This window comes from Gavia stellata, chromosome 6 (assembly GCF_030936135.1).
Source record: "Gavia stellata isolate bGavSte3 chromosome 6, bGavSte3.hap2, whole genome shotgun sequence".
Classification (NCBI taxonomy): domain Eukaryota; kingdom Metazoa; phylum Chordata; class Aves; order Gaviiformes; family Gaviidae; genus Gavia; species Gavia stellata.
In genome coordinates this window covers 32,081,120-32,098,633 of record NC_082599.1, presented here as the reverse complement: position 1 = coordinate 32,098,633, position 17,514 = coordinate 32,081,120, and the positions used below count along the sequence as shown (strand labels likewise).

General features: G+C 34.5%; 1 protein-coding gene across 1 annotated transcript in view; it reads left to right on the top strand.

Annotated features, from left to right (window-relative positions):
- The window catches only part of DGKB (diacylglycerol kinase beta), a 341,552-nt gene that overhangs the window by 107,087 nt on the left and 216,951 nt on the right, over positions 1-17,514 (top strand). The window contains exons 17-19 of the mRNA XM_059818825.1: positions 1,525-1,599; positions 12,922-13,007; positions 15,427-15,516. Of these exons, the coding sequence (XP_059674808.1) occupies positions 1,525-1,599; positions 12,922-13,007; positions 15,427-15,516 (251 nt within the window). The remainder of the gene's footprint in view (positions 1-1,524; positions 1,600-12,921; positions 13,008-15,426; positions 15,517-17,514) is intronic.

Here is a 17,514-nt window from a genome sequence, read left to right as displayed (position 1 = left end):
ACTAACTAGAAAATTAAAAATAGGATCCTTTTGCATTGGTAAGATGCTGCAAATGAAATGGAAGTATACTGTTTTGCAAATCCACTGTCAAATGTCTGATTTAGTCATCATCACAACTGTTGACAATGATGTGTGCATGCTTGCAAAGTGAAACCAGTCATTTCTCATTGACTTTTTCTGTCAGGAATGGCAACAGGAATACATTGTGAGAGTGTGTTTGAATACAATGCTTTATGAAGAAGCTGATATTGCTAAAGAATTGAGAAGTTAGGAAAATGTTCCAATTCGGCAATTTTAGAGATAATTATAAATTTGCTTGTATTCAGTATTCTTACACACTTGTCTTCCACCTAGCTTGATAAATTATGCATTACTATTAAGGAAAAAAAATCTTCAATGCGCACATATATTGTGTCTAGACAGTTTTATTTTGCTGAATTTGAAAATGTGGACATTTTAAATTAAAATTCAGCTCTTGTTATGCTTCTATTTTATTTAAGACAGTAAAAAGAAGGAAGAGATATTTCAGTGGAAAAAATAAATGCTTTCTTAAAAACATTAAAATATTAATTAGCTTGAGGACGTAAACATTAAAATTAAAAACAAGAAACAGGGGTTTATAATTTAAACTATTGTCATAGATCCCAGGTATATATTCATTCTGAGCTCCAACTCTTTCATGTACTTACTTGTTTCTACATGAGGAATGAAGCAGCTACCACATGGTAGTCAATGTAGGAAATTACATTTCTAATATTTGTAATGAAGAAATAAAATGTTGTCATACCTTTAGGACAAGTAACCTCAAATTTATATAGTTACGGTTTTTGAAATATTCTGCCATTTAAAGAAATATTTGCTGGGGGTGGGACAGCAAATGGGGTCCCTTATGGGGTAGGACAACACTTTCATGCTGTGTCAATATATTGCTTCCTATTATTCAGATAGTTTTAAATTATGTGTAATTTAAGTAAAACAACGGGTTTGAAACTTTTTAATTTTCTTCCCATTCAAATATAATCCAAAGGAGATGTAGCTGACAATATATTTCCTTTCTCAGTATGTTGTTCAACCTATGGGGATGTTTTTGGTGGGTGTCAAAGCCAATTTGCTTTTGTAATTAATGATACTTGTAATTTTGTGTTAGTAATAAATTTCAGGAATAAATCTCTCCTTTATCATGGAGTTACTTTAATAGGAACCGATGTGCTCTTCCAAATGCTTTTTTGACTCACCTTTTCTTGTGTTATTATACCTCCTTATCCTATTTTTTTCTGTCTATGTACGGCATTTGAATTGTAGATAGCTTGTAGCACTTCCATCTCAATTTTATGCCCACAATACACTGTATGTATGAACTATAATTGCTGTGTTCAAATATTTGATTTTTTTGTATAAATGAGATCCTGCAATTAAAGTAATTATAGTATGTGTTAACTTCTTTAATTCTTTCATTGATAGCTTTACAAAAAAATTCCAAACATGTAAGTAAGCATTTTCTCCTTGTCTCTTTTACCTCTTCAGAATTTATAGAAAATTTCAGTACCTTTTAAATCCTCGTCAAGTTTATAGTCTTTCTGGAAATGGACCAATGCCAGGGTAAGTCACAGTTAATGTTATTACCAGGAACTCATTTAATTAAATGCTACATAATCAAATGAACAGACTGAGGCACATATAGCATGTTTTGAATGTATCAACACTGCAGACCTCTGAACGGCTGCAGAAATTTACAGGTATTATATGTTTACATGTACAAATAAAACTACGTATCATCTGTTTTTCTGATAGCCATGCAGTACTCTATAAGAACAGTGTGATAAATTTCATTCTATTTGCAGCTTTTACTGCTGTATCAGCAACGTGGGTTCATGTGGGGGTTACTTCTATGTTACAAATATCAAGCAGCCTCAAAGACTGACCTGCAGGACACACATTTCTTTTACATAAACACATATGTGCACATATGTATGTGTCTGTGTAATATATGTAATGTGTACATATATATATTCTTATGCATGTCAGATATAGAATGTTGTTTCAAATTACAGTGGCGGCACACTCCTTATCAATTCCATAATTTTGGGGATGTGGTGGGCAGAAAATGACTGGACAGGCTAGATTATGCTGGCAGTGACTTTTTACAGGGACTGAAGTGTTATCTGAACCAGGTAGTGTTGCAGTCACTCACCTAACATGCTTCTTCAATGATTCTTCCTATTTTGCATTCATGTGAAGGCAGGAGAATTGCAGTGTATTGAATACCAACTTCTGCCACCTGAAATTGTCTCCTTTTTACGTAGTGGGTACTTTGGTAGAAGAAAACAGACAGACCAGTACTGTGTATCATTTTGTATGTATTGGATGTTATTTAGTTATGTCACTGATACATGAAATTTTACATCAGTGAGAAGAGTTGAAGAAGGATATTAGGAGATATATGTTCACTGACATGAAGTTTATGCTGTTGTTTGAGTACCTTTTTTTTTTTTTGATCTTGGGAGTTTTTATTTGTTTAGAATTTTTTTCTTTTAAGTTGGAGGAAAGTTAGGTGAAGGTGGAAATGTACATGGTTTGTGCCTTGCAAAGTTATATTTCAGTTGTCACAGATACATTACTGGAAAGACTATGCTCTGACAGTTTGTGCCAGTACTGCTGGTTTTAAGGCCGAATATACAGGAAGAGATTTTTCTCTTAAAACCGTTCTACATCAGCTGTCCATGCATTTATTGTGTTAGACTTGGGATGTGCATAGCATTGATGAAAGTGAAAAGTGGATTGGGCTAATGTACAACCTGCAGAATGGTGCAAAACATGCTCAAAAAATGGAAATAATGACATGCACGATTTCTTTCATGCCTCTAATTTTATCCTGTACCTGCATGCTAGTGCTGTTTTATTTCTCAAATGGCATTTGTTGTTTGTGTTTTGTTATGCTAGTCTTTAGTTAAAACTTCCATGTGTGTAATCTTAGTCCAAAGAGTAAGTAGACTAGAAAAATTGCAGAAAGTTATTTCAGGAATTTATAAGAAATTTTAACTGAGACAAAACTAGTAACCAATATTGTTTTATATAACGTATAATAGAAATGCTGTACTAGAGATTGAGATGATGACTTTTAAAACAACTGAAATATTTTTGGTCAAATTAATCTTATTTCACTGAACCAGACTTCTGGTTTTCATGTATCTTGTGACGTAAAGGAAAATTTATTCTAAGGCAGAAGCACAAGAGGGCAGTGTTAAGTTCAAACTTGAAACTCTGCACTGAAGCGATTTAAACTTCAGGCTTTTGAACCAAGACAGTGCTTTTTTAGAAAATATTTTCAATTTCTCTTCCTATTAGGAATTGAAATAGTTTTACTTCAGAGTCACTTTGAAGAAATTTCTAATTAATTTTCAAACAGACACTGCATTTTATTAAGCTTGTTCTCATATATTTTTTTTATTCATTCCACAGAAATGAATAATTCTAAATTTCCAATTTATCTCCTGCCATCACTTCTTGCCCCTGGCAATACTATGTAGGCTGCATATAATTTGTCCCTTAAGTGAGCAGTTGAGTAAACTCTGTATTATACTTACCAGTCCTTGTTTCCTTTTCTGCAAGGGCTGGATTTCCTAATAAAACCTGCCTGCCCATCCATCCGTCCACGCACTCATCCATCTCTATAATGCCAGTTATACTGGATTGTCAGTCAAAATTTTACATTTATTTAATATTGTCATATGTGTCATTTAGATTGAAAGGGAACAGAGTGGGGGATTGTACAGCACAGAGAAAAACAGTGTATTCTTCGTGCCAGTTACTGTTAATGAGTGGAAAGGGATAAACATAATGTATATTTATTCTAAAGCACTTATTATTGTAATACATTCTAATTGCGTCTATTTTGAGATTTTTTTTTCTTTTGAATACTAATTTCAGACATGTTTACTCAACCTATGGAATGTTTATAGTATTAGGGTAGAATTTGCATGGTTTTGGTAGAGCCAGGCTGTCTGCTTTAACCTGTAAATTAATGTTTTTTATTTGTGAATGTATTTTTCTCATGGGCTGCTGTCATCAACCAAGAAGACAACATTCACAAGTTTTCTAACTCACTCGAGTTCCAAACATCTGTGGCTAACATGAATTAATATTTCCAGTTCATTTCTGTTCAAAATCTAGGTATCTCCTGTTTAGATAATAGGGAGAAAGATAAGAAAACTAGGAGACCAGTAAAATCCTAAATCTTTGGGGGACTGTGAAACTGCTGTATTTTTTTAAAAAGTCAACAGCTTAATCACTAGGTCTTCCTATCTTCCTCTTCAGTGGGATAACCATGTTCTTTGACAGAAATGTGTTGGAATAAAGGGCTCCTTAGGAGACTTGAGCTGAAACAGGGTTAAAATAATCTTTGTTCAGAGAACGAAGGGCCACTAGTGGAGTCCCATATTTGAATTTCTTTGAAATCTGGAAATAACACATTTCATTTTCCTTTTCAGTCCTCTCCCTTAAAAACCCAAAACCAAACCAAAAACCAACCCCAGAAAAAAAACCCCACCTTTCGTAATATCAGTTATTGTGCATTTTTTTTTATAAATACGCTGGCATGTAGCAGGTCCACAGAAAAATATTTTGAACAAGTTGACAATGCATTTTAGTGTTGCCATCTGAATGTGCAATTACTCAAATGGATGTGTCAACTACTTTCATAATAGATGGGATGGTACTTGGAGAACTGCAGGGACAGCAACAAAGATGTTTCTTGTAGCTTCTCAGCATGCCTAAGCTAAGGTTTTCAGAGCAGTTTATGTCAAGACTCATGTACATAATCTATATGAAAATATGTACATCATGCAAATAAATCGCATGGCAGCCAACTCTCTGACATTGATTCCTTTCCAACAACGGAAACTGACCTGCTGCGAGGCCTGAAAATCAAGGAGCTCTCAGCCAAACGGCAACAGTACACTTTAAATCTGGTATAATAATTAATGGTGTAGACATTCTTTATTTGGGAGCAGAGAGATACAGGTGAGCTGGAGAAACCCTTTAAGCTCTGCAGCTGAACACGGGCATAAAAGGTACTCCACAGTTACAGACTGCCACAGTTAACAAACTGACGTGAAAATTGCCAGGCTGATACATCGGGTAATTTGTGCCTAGCACCTGTGTTTTTAGCCTTCAAAAGAGTTCCCCTGTTTGGTTGTTATATCTCTATAGGAGTCTTCTACTTCTGACAACAACTGTTATTGTGGATTTAATGATCTTGAAGAATCTGAAATTCAGTTATTGTTCACCTCCCAGAGAGGTAAATAATAGCTGCATGAATAGCAGTCGAGCAACAGACCCACATGACTCTGTAGAGAGGTCACCGTTTCACAAAGGCTTTGTCCCTCTGAAAAGGCTCCCCTTCCCTTAAATCTGTTACTTAAAATGTCTATTTTCTGTTATTTTATACTCTATAATAGAAATTATATCCACAAAAGTTGTATTTCTTTGTAACTCCCTTAAGCATTTAATTTGGAGAGCATGTATTTTTTAAATTCTATCTGCAAGTTTACCTCAATGGGCCTTTTTAAATCTTAAATTCTGTCCCTTAAAAGATGCCTGAGACAGCCAAACTGAATCCCTAAAACTTACTTCGTAATTTAGTTGGGAATATACAGCACCTGGGCCTTTGTAACTTCACAAAGCAATAGGCCTATTTTGAAAATTACACTATTTTCCCTGATTATTGGAATTCATTGCTAGAACATTTCTTTGCTGTTGGACATGTGGAATATCCAGAGTATTCTGGGAGGACACATACACCAAGAATATTTTTAGAAGATAATAACTGCATAGTTATTTTCTCCTGAACAAAACCATGAATCTGGTCCATATTTCTTTGGAAGAATTACATTTTTGCCAAAGAATGGCAAAGCAAGCCATGCTGTTCTCTGATGATTAAAATTACTGTTGTGCACCATAAATCAGTAGTACTTAGAACTCAGTAAGTCTTCACATGTGAAACTTAAACCTTGGGTTTAAAGATGTATTTTAAACATCTGTTTAACAATACTTTTACTTGTATGGGATCTGTGGTGTTTGCTGCATACATAGCACAATCTTTAAATATTGTAAATATCACCAATTTCCACTTCTATCTCAGTCTAGATTTCCAAAGTTGTGAGCCAGATTCATTCATCTCTCTCTTAACCATTGTAATTGTTCAGTAGTGAATATGCCACACACAGCCGTTTTCTGAAATCTAAAAGCCTCTGCCACATGCTTTAGCCTGCTTATTAGTTTGCTCTTCTTGCATTCTTGAACTGGTTCTCTTTTCTCAGTCACCCCAAAAGAAGCTTTTGACTATTACAATTAAGTTACTTTTGAACATATGACATCCAGTATCTTTACTCCACCCACTACCCAGCAGATATTGATTCACCTTTCTCACAAACGCTTCTGTATTTCTTCTTCCAACTGGCATATCTGTCTCCCAAATCTGCAAGGCTGCTATCCATCTTGTGGGTATTATGCAGATAAAGCAAATTCCATTCTTGCAGGGATCATAGTTTTGACACTATTGTTATTGTTCAATATCTGTATCAGAATCATTTGCGGCCATCTACTAACTATAATGCTATACTGTAAAAATAGGTTGGTATACATCTTAAGCAATAGTTAAGGAAAACCTAAGTTTTGGTTAGAAAGCACTCTGAGCAACCTGATCTAGTGAAAAATGTACCTTCCCATCCTAACCGTTCTATAATTCTATGATATTTTTGAGTGTGAAGTATATTATATGGACCAATGTTTTCAGTGTTGGGTACCTGACAGTAAAATGTCCCCTGTGTTCATGAAGTCCCTCAAATATCCCATGTGATCACACACTGAAGGACTGGGATCTTGTTTTTCTAAATGTGCCATCATGGCTTTTAGCAAGCCTGTCATTTGAAACTGGCAGCCACCTTTATCTTTACAAACTATGAACTGAAAACAGTATTTTCACTTGCAATATATGCATCTACCAGTTAACTTTTGCACATTAAAATGCCATTCCAAGAGAGGAATATATTGCCCCATGCAATGATAAACTGGATTTATTGAAACTATTTTTATTGGAGTGATTTGCTGGAACTACTGTCTCATGAATAGTCATTACAGTATACAGAAAATTGTAACTGAGAGTTGTAATGAGGTTAAAGTGTGTATGTTGTCCAGTTACATGGCCAGCTCAGCTTGGCAGTCTAGAAGAGGAAAAACTGTTTAGTTTTCATTCACATTCTCAAGTAAATAACCATTTGTCAGGGATTGTATTTGCTTTCTTTAATAAATTGACAGCAATATGTTCATTATAATAAAGGAGTAAACATTGCAATTGCTCTGTCTTTCAACTTGGTAGTTTCCTATAGACAGTTAGTTTAAGAAGAATCAGTAGTTAGTTGAACATCTAAATTAGTGAAATTGCTAGATTAAACCCAGCATTGTGAATTCACAAGTGGACAAAGTTTCTAAGTTATAGGGTTCACCTGGAAGTGTGAGATATCTATCAGGTCTGTCCTTTGTCAACATAAATCTGTTAAAGAAGGTTTAGCAGACTCTAATTTGCTTTGAGCTGGTGATATTTAGGGTAAATGTTTATTTTTCATTCACTTCCATTCACACACAGCAGAAGTTCTATTCCGATATGCAAATGTTGTACTAATTCACTTGTAATTATCAAGCTGATAAGTTACAGATGCCATTCAAAAAATGTTAATAATATTGCTCTGTTTGATTTATGCCACACTTTATGAAAAATAAATTTTTATTGAATTGAATAATTTTACAGATTTATTGGTTCAATATTATTGTCTCAATAAGTTTAAGGCCAACCTACTTCATTACTGTGAATATAGAAGTTTTGAAACAGAAGTCATAACAAATAACTTTTAATACAGTTTCTCTGTAGATAGTAATGCAGAGCTTCTGAAGTCTTCTATCTTGCAGCTGATTACAACTAGATGCAAGCATTGTAATTGGCAAAGTTCATGTACTGTGTATAGTAGTATTGGCTGAGAAGCTATGAGACAAAAGTATTTACAAATTTTACTGATCATCTATTTCTAAACTACTCTCCTTTTCCAAAAACTGAATCCAAATTACTCAGGGGTAACTGTAAAAGCAGCTCAGTAAAAACATGGGTTTAAGCCACAAGAGCTGAAGTAGCTTTAATGCCATTTAAAGTATTTAAGAGAAGATTTCTCTAATGTAGGCAGATGCATTTTTTTGCACTTTGATCTTCTCTGCAGTGGAGAAATTTACCAAGTTAAATAGTATTTTTATATCCACTGATAATTTGCAATTTACCTTCCATTTAGCTGATACCTATCCTGAGATACCAATATCAGTGGATTATTCTTTGCTTGGGCTATTGACAGCTTTAATTTTTGCTTCCACTGTGAGTGAAGAAGACTGGCTGAACAATTTCACACACTGCTGCTGTTATGCCACCTTGTGTGGCTGAGCACCTGAAATCTCTGCATAGTGCACTGCTGCTGGGTATGAGAGAGAGTGTCACATTGCAGGTACCTAAATGGAAAGCATTGCAATTTATGTTTTAAAATGGTGTTACTGTGAGTGGGACAGGATTTCCTAAAACAGTTCTGTGAGAATAAGGGGTGGGGTGGGGTGTGTGTGTGGGGGTGCTATCTGTGCATAAGTCAATTAAATGCATGATTCATCAGCAAATGGTTAAGTCCTCTAGCATTGGTGTTTTATTCATAAATAGTTTCTCTGCATTCATATGGATTTGATGAGGGGATTATGAGAAACTGAATTAGAGTAATATAGGTAGTTGAAACAGTTGCCATCTTTCAGGTGGAAATTACTAATTTATCAGCAGAAACTCAATAATTGCCTGTGTGTGATCCTTATGTCTGGCAAAATAAAATAAAAATAGGCTGGTATCAAACACCTTCAGTAGTTTAAATTTATTTGTTTTACTTCTAGCAGATAGGAAACTGGATTAGGGAATACTAAAACAGGTCAATTTACAAGGGAGCTATCAAGATGAAGATACCTGTTGGTAGGTTTTCCAGCTCAGTCTTATGACTGAGCCCATGTTAATTATTGACCATGGATTAAGAACTATGTGTATGCTTATGGAATTTGTAGAATATGAAAAGTTGGGAGATATTGTAAAATAAGGGAAGTCGCAGTTTAATGATACAAGAATTCCATGATCAGGCAAGAATTAGATGATCTTGTCAATTTTGATGATAGAAATACGATCAAACACAATAATATCTTGTAATCCACGTTTAGGGATTGGTTGTATTGATCTTTCTCAGTAGAAAGAAAAATGGTTCATTTCCAGAATCATCTAACAATTCACATAGCAAAAATATCCTGCTGTTTTAAGGCCTTAGTATGCAGCAATACTTTTTTTTTTTTGTCTTCCTGTGGATTATTATAGTTGTGGCTTTTCATCTTTTACTCCCAAATGTATCAGGAGTTTTGTTTGTTCTGTGGTAGGAAATGTTAGTAGAAGTTCTGCTGATCTTTCTTGTTGCCTTTTTGCCAGTGATTGAAGAATAGGTGTAACTTGGGTTACAGTCTGTACCAGCCCAATGTTCTTATGTACCATTCCAGCTCCACTGACTTATGTTAAGTGATGTAGGAAAGCTTTTTATTATAATGTCTATAAAATCAAATCTGTATAAAAGAATATTTACCTATTCTCATATCCATAAATAAAATGGGAGGTTTTTTAGTGGCAATATTTTACTTCATTGAAAAAAAAATTATCAAAATAATGTGTTGTATTAAATGATTCTGTGTGAATTATAGTACAAATTAATTTGATACCAATAAAATACACGTTTTGAAGTTTCTGATTTACCTGTTTCTCATATCTATTTAATTTCTGTCAAGGTTATTGACATAATTTCTGTAAAGGTTATTGATATGATGGACATTTGTCCTTTGTACTTAATGACATACTTGTCATATTGTGCTATGTAAAGAGTAATTGTCTAAATTGTTAAAAAATAATAATAATAATTTTTTTAAAAGTAGAGATAAAACTTTTGGGGAAGAGACCCATTGTAAGTACTGTTTTATATTTTTATGTTATTTGATGTTTATTATATATTCCTATATACCTATTTTTGTATAATTCTATAAATCAATTCAAGAAAATAGGACTAAATTTTCTATTCTGGTCCTTTACCTTAGTCTGACAGTGCACAAAACCTTTATGATGTTTTCCATTTTTTTTATTTCCACTTCAAACCACTTTTACTAAGTTCTTCTCCAACAGTATTTTTTTCAAACCGTATAAAAATGTTCCGTGGATAAGAATTAACAGGTGCTATTAAAACACTAATTGACTAAAGCTATCTTGATAGACAATACTTACTTTTTACCTTACGTTCTATTAAGAAATTTGTCAAATTCTTTCTTTACAATTATAACACTTACTGAGTTTGCATGAAATCTTATAAACAGCAGACCATGTTGCCTTCCCAACTCTTAATGTAGGCTGCACATTCTAATTCAAAGAACGAGGTGTATTTACATATATAATTATATAACGATTTAATTTTATAAATTAATTTGATTTTATAAATATTTATATTTGTTATAGTATACTTATATACACTATATTTATATATGCAAATATAAAATGTAAGTTATACTATATGTATTTTATGTATTATACATTTATATAATGTATGTAACATTTTTATAGTTAAATGTATAAAAATAAAAAGTCATGTGAACTTAATGCTGTACTATGAAATTGTTTGGAAAATTCACTGTGTGTGAATATAAAATGCTTCAGGGGAAATATGAATGAAGCTTATTGAGAATTTTTTTGACAATGTGGTTTTGTCAGATTCTTCTTCTTTTTTGATGAAGATTAAATATACAGTCAAAACAAAAAGTATATTTCATAGCCATATGGTGGGGATGCTTGTTTATAAAAAGGGATGGAGGTTTAGATCTATGTTCTGCCTATCTGGATTAACGCTAGCATCAACCCTGTACTTTTGGCATTGGGTTCTTTGTTTGTTTGTTCGTTTTTTTCCAGACTTTCTTTTTGACATCTGTTAGATGTGGTAGAAATGCTTAAATATTTATGGAAGTTAGTACCCTGCCATCACCTCTGGGCTATAATTTGATTTTAAATTAATCTGAAATACCCTCAGTACTGGAAGCGCAATATAATTAGATCTGCTAACTTTCTGCAGACCAAACACATTGGGTCAAAGTGGGAATGCTGGTGATGGGAGGCATTTGTCTCTTTGCCACATCTCACAAAGGGACAGAGGTGCACACCTGTGGGCCAGGGCCTATCTCAGTGCCCGTGCTTACAGTGGTAGGAGGTGACTTCCAGCAGAGGGTCTTTCAGCACATATGCTTATTAGAAGATGTGTTCCCCAAGTCTACCCAGTCAGATTTGTCACGTGACGTTTTGGATCAGAAGAGATCCTATAACACTTGTCCTGTGGATGTGCGAAGTAGAACGTAAGAGGTGAGAAGGGCAAAGCAGAGTTTAATACAGAATGAGTAAGCATCCTTCAGACATTGCACTTGAGACTTGAAATTGACTAAGAGCTCTTCGGAGCAGAGGAAATTATAGGGAGTGGAACAACAATGTGATAGGCTTAATTCTACGTAGCTTTGCTAACCTTGAAATTCTGGTCTAAAACTAATAGAACAAGAAGTTGTCCTGTTGTCTCGTACACCTTAAATAACATTTTTTTTTACCATTGTGCTTTCCATTTCCTTCTCCCATGCTCTTTCTTTTACTCTGTAGTTTTTCATGTGCTCTTGATTATATCAAGAGGCCTAAAAGAATTTTTAAAACTTTCTAGGGACAGGAGCACCATTCTCTGTGCAGCATTGAAGTTTCATATGGAAAATAGTTTGAATTAAACACTTGCAAGTTATTGTGTATATTTATTTGTATTTACGAATTTGGGTCCAACGTACTAATTGTGCATTTATTAGGGGACTGCAAACTGGAAATCAGACCTGGTCACTAGCATATAGAATATGCATTAAGATGTCTGTGACACTAATGAATAGAATATGTGTAAATGCACATACACACACATACACACATATATAAAATAATTCAGCAAAATTACTGTAAGGTTTTTGTCTAGTCACAACTTATGTGTAAGGACTAATTTCAGTATGTGTCGAAAGCTATCCTGAAAAGATGCTTTTAAATTTAAAATATCGCAACTTAGAATTATTTTAATATATCCTCACTTTTCAGCATTATGGAACATTGGTATTGAATGGAGTGGATAACGAGGTGGTGATACTGTCCAGCACGCGATGGATATGGAAGCAGAAATAGCCAGGCAAATATTACCAAAGATATTTCACTTCTAAAATATGGTTTGTAGGATGATGGAATGGGTGTGTTCAATCTGATGCTTACTCATTTTGTACTAAACCATGGTGCAAAGCTGTTTTTATCAACCACAAAATGCTCAGCTTATTATGTACTAGTGTACTATCAGAAATATGCTGTTTTCATATGCTTTTATAGCCAGCACCTCACGGAAATGTTGTGGCTAATACATTTAGGCGCCTTAGACTTTTCTGTCTTGAGAGACTACGTATCAATTTATAACTAGGTAAACAGAAAATATTTTCTGACAATAGTTTCAAACAAGATTTGAACTGAGGCAAAGATTTGGATTAACTATCAGGTCCAAGCTATTTCAACTATTAGTGTACCATAATAACCCTTGAATTGACAATCTCATACTAAATTTTTCAGATAATGCAATGTTGGATTTTATTTGTCTAAAAAATTAATGCAAGAGCAGAGGTGTTCATTTGCCATTTGCAATTAAATGAAATGTCTTAAGCCATAAAATGTTGCATAATGCACAATGCATTTATTATAATTGAATAGATATCTTCATTTACTGTTTTTAGGTTAAATTTTTTCCGAGATGTTCCTGAGTTCAGAGTACTAGCATGTGGCGGAGATGGAACAGTAGGCTGGATTTTGGATTGCATAGGTAATCAATAGCATTTACATAGTTTTGCTTGACTCTTTTTTTTTTCATTTTACTGCTTTTCCCCTATATACCAAAATATGGATACAGCTACTTCAAACAAGATCTTGTTCATTGAAATTTATTAGTTTGGGACATGATTATTTTGAAGGCTATTCAAATAGCAAAGGATATTCAAAATCCCTAGAGAAGTCCAGTGTTTGTAGTCCGCTCAATTTCCAGAAAGCAAGAAATTTGAATTAATCTATTTTAATTTCAGTTCAAAGTCTATTCCTCAAACTGAATCAAATCTAAGTTGTTTCATTTAAGACCAGTTACCTTAGCTCATTTGCTTTTTCAATTACCAAATTTTTGTTTATGTTCCATTATCCCATAATGGAGATAATTGGATGACAGTCCTTTGAAAAGGAATGTTCTGACAGCTATGTAGATACCTGTGCAGCAAGGTGTGTACGTCATTTCTGTTTTGGAGTTCTTTCAGTCAGTTGGCCATAAGTCAAGATACTACAGACTTAAACTTCTCAAGGCTTATTAGGGAGAATATCTCCCACACCACATGATCGTTTATTTGGCATTAGAGGGGCTGCAGAGAAAAAAAAAAAAGGGAATGTGTGACCATGGAAATTAGGAAGGGGATGAAGAGAGGTCAAAAGAATCAACTGAAAATTTGGATGAAGAGTGTTTAAAAGTGTGTGCTTTGTGGGAGGTGTGGACCAGAAAACCTTTTAAAGTTCTGTGAAGGGTAAAAATGATGTCATGGAGGAATGGGTGACAGCAAAGGCATATTTCTAGTCTTGGTTTGGGGAAAAAAAAAAAAAACAACCCACAACTTTTTGCAAATACAAGCTATTGATTGTAAGTCCCAAATAGCTTTCAAAATCATAAATCGATGAACGTAAATAACAAGTGTATTGCCTAAACTTGGAGCTCTTAATTGTGTCATCACTTTTTTCCATGAAGTCTAAAATGCCATACAGTTACTTTCTCTTTCAGTGGCATTATTTGAACAAAAGCCTGCATTTTGTCTTAATGAAATACTGTCTTCTGCAGTAAATTTTGTGGTGCAGAACTAAGAAATAATTTGGAGGATCCAGGATCTATTTGTTTCATAGGTGCAGGAAATAGATTTTTGAATGCTGTCTTTTAGCAAACAAAGTCCTTTGGCACAAGTAGTGTGTATAAAGTTTAAGAAATCACCTGTTTTGAGAAACAGACACTTTCTAGTTGTATCTTTTCTTCCCTGATTCTTGATATACAGGGAATCTTAGCTGAGAGCAAAGCAGGAAGATTAAAAAAAAAAGAAACAAACAAACAACATAAAGAAAAACACAACCAAACTTTTTTCTCCTCAGTTTGAGACTTTTAAACTTTGGGGTTTTATTATTCTATTAAATGTTAAATTCTCTTAAAGATTTACAGTACACTGGTATTGTAAATGATAAGTCTTCCTAAAGAATTGAAGAGAGAAACTGATAAATAAAAAGATGTCCCTGCCACATCCATTGGATATATAAACTCCTTCTGAGAATTGCTGATAATAGTGCATAATTCTATGAACAAAATAGCTGATTGTTAACTACTCAAGTATAACTGTTAAACTAGACATACTACTCATTCCAATTAAATGGGGAATTTGACAAGTTATATATATGAAATATTTATACCTGGGGGATATCTGCCCCACTTCCAGCTTTCAGAAAGGCTGTATTTCCTGACAAGGGTTTTCCCATTGGATTTTGAACAGATGTCCTTTGGCTTGAAAGGCTAGAAGAGTACTGGTAAAGAGTCAAAAGACACTGTAAGTTCATACATTTCAAAATATTGCTTATTAAATACAAAATATTGACTTAGCTACTTCATAAGATAGGTCAATGCTCATTTTGAATAGCAGGTTTAATTCCTGATGGGCAACCCCTGGTCTTGGTTCCAGAGAGTTCTTGGTACTGGTGCTCATGTGTAGACACAAATCCAAGTGAATACACAGTTAAACCAAATTTGGTCACCCAGATGAAAAAGTACAAAATTCATCTCATTGTTCATGCTCTTAACTATTACTCTTTTGCATTCATAGCTGGGAATGGCAGAGCTGAGCGCAACAGAGAGCACAACATGTTCAGTCTTGGAGAGATCTTGAATATCGTTGTTTATGATGTTTATGATGTTTATCACATCTATAGGTTACAAAAGTCCTTGTGATAACAATCGAGTAAATTAGGATTAAGGATTGAATATTGACTGGGGAAGGGGCTGCATAATGGAGTGGCTTTGTGAAATACTTGTTGCTGAGCAGGCAGCATAATCTCATATGCAAAACATGTATCACTGTCTTTCACTGAAACAAAACTTAACACAGCTACTGTATCATTACCATACAATTAGATTTTTTTGTTCCTTAGTTATGTTTTTCCTTCTTTGTTCACAGAGAAAGCAAACTTGATTAAGCATCCTCCAGTTGCTATCCTGCCTCTTGGGACTGGCAATGATTTAGCAAGGTGTCTGAGATGGGGAGGAGGTAAACACAAATTAAAATACAATGCATTATGTAACTAAAAGGAAAAAATAATTTTTGCACCAAAGACTACTCTCAACATTTGGATTTCTTTTTTATGATGTATGTAAAGAACTGTTATCACCTTCCTCTTTTTGGAATTAGGTGTCTGTAAATGTTATATGAACGATTTTATAGATATTAAAGGTTGTAATCACTCTTCATACCATGTTTGTAGCTTGTGCTGACACCAAAAAGGCTCCAAGGTGCAATGAGAGTAGTATATAGCTATTTGGTTGGCTTTTTACCATCTGTATACTGCAGTTATTCCTTTGATCAATACCATATAAAGGGAGTATTGTTAAATGGATTTTAATTGGGGCAGTTCTGAAAGGGTTACTGAAAACAGCTAATAATGGGCTTGGAGTGGTTTCATCTTTTTTTAATATTCATAAATATTAAATGGAAAATGTGTCTCAGCCTCAGACTAGTTCCTTTGATCCACTCCCCTTCTCTTCTCCTGCAGAGGATTCCAGACAGTAAGTGCTGTGGTGCTATTTATCAGGAAATGAGAAGGCAAAGAATGCTGAAAGAATGTATGTAAAGACAAACCTTTAATACCCTTTGCATCCTTTCCTGGATGTATGGAGTCTTACTCTCAGCTCCTCCAATAACTTATTTCCATTCAGGATTTGCATTACAGGATAACTTGGACAAGACACAAAGAAGAAAGTCTTAGGCAAGACTCAGTCTCTGGTGAAGGCATGTCAGTTTATGGGCTTACAGCCAGTTCTAGTTCAGGTCTCAGTTGGTCGTTTCAGTCAAGATGTTGTATTTGGAACTTGGCTGTTTATTTGGAACTTCTCAGCGTTTGTAGATATCTCTTCCTTCTTCTGTCTCATCATAGCAAGTTCCCTTTCCAAATGTCTGCCTTATTACCAGACGGTCTTTAGCAAATTCTCAGTAGTTTCCATGCTGTAGAACTGTGTTAACCACAACGTTCTGTGAAATCTTTTGAGGAACTCCTTTATTTTCTCTGTCATGACTAGTGATTATTTATTCACGTAGTCTTAGGAAAGAAAAGAAGAAAAAACAATCCAAAACCCCATCAAATCAGCCTTGCTTCACTTTCTGAACAGTTCGTAGAGTGGAGTCACAGAACAATTCAGGTTGGAAGGGGTCGCAGGAAGTCGCTAGTCCAAATTCCTGTTCTAAGCAGGCTGAGCTATGAGAGCATTTGATTACATTAGTCAGGACCTGTCCTTCCATTCACTTTTATTTATTTACCTTCTGTTCTGAGTGTTCCCATCTGGACTAAAGTAGAAAAAGACTGTATGAAAATATTCTGGCTTTCTTCATTCTTTGCCCAGTTGCTTTGTGGTAGACAATGGCATAACACAGATTTTCTGGAACTTCCAGAAGGTGGGAGGGGAGACAGGGCTTCCAGAAACTAAATTGCTGGTGAGTGATCTCAGGGATGCAGACAAATGGAATTGTGCATGCTGCTGTTATGCAGTGGTTGGCAGTAACTAACAAAAACATACTGTACAACCATAAAGAAATAGATCAGCAATGGGTTTTGAGCACAGAGGCTTTGAATGGCTTTGCTTGCTAAAACTGTTAATGACCCAGAAAGTACATATTGCTTGAATATGAAGATTTGTTTCTGATTTGGAGAAGAAATGAATCCACAAATCTTAGTTATCTATTACAAAGTCATTTGGTCTGAATAGTATTCAGAGTTGATAATGCCACTTAGTAAAATCCCCACGCTTTTTATGCGTGCACACTTGTACTGTATGTTGTTTACACACTCCTGAGTATACAAGTTTTCTACTGAGTTTAATATACATTGCAACTAGTGAATTACCTAAAGACATGTGAGTGCTTCTTGGCGAGTAAGATCTCTCTGCAGAGCAGGATAAGGCTCATAAAGAACTTGTTGAAAGATAGAAAAATGTTAGTTCTGCTGATAAGTCATCAGTTATGTATTTCAAATTTTGGATTTGTTATGCTAAACCA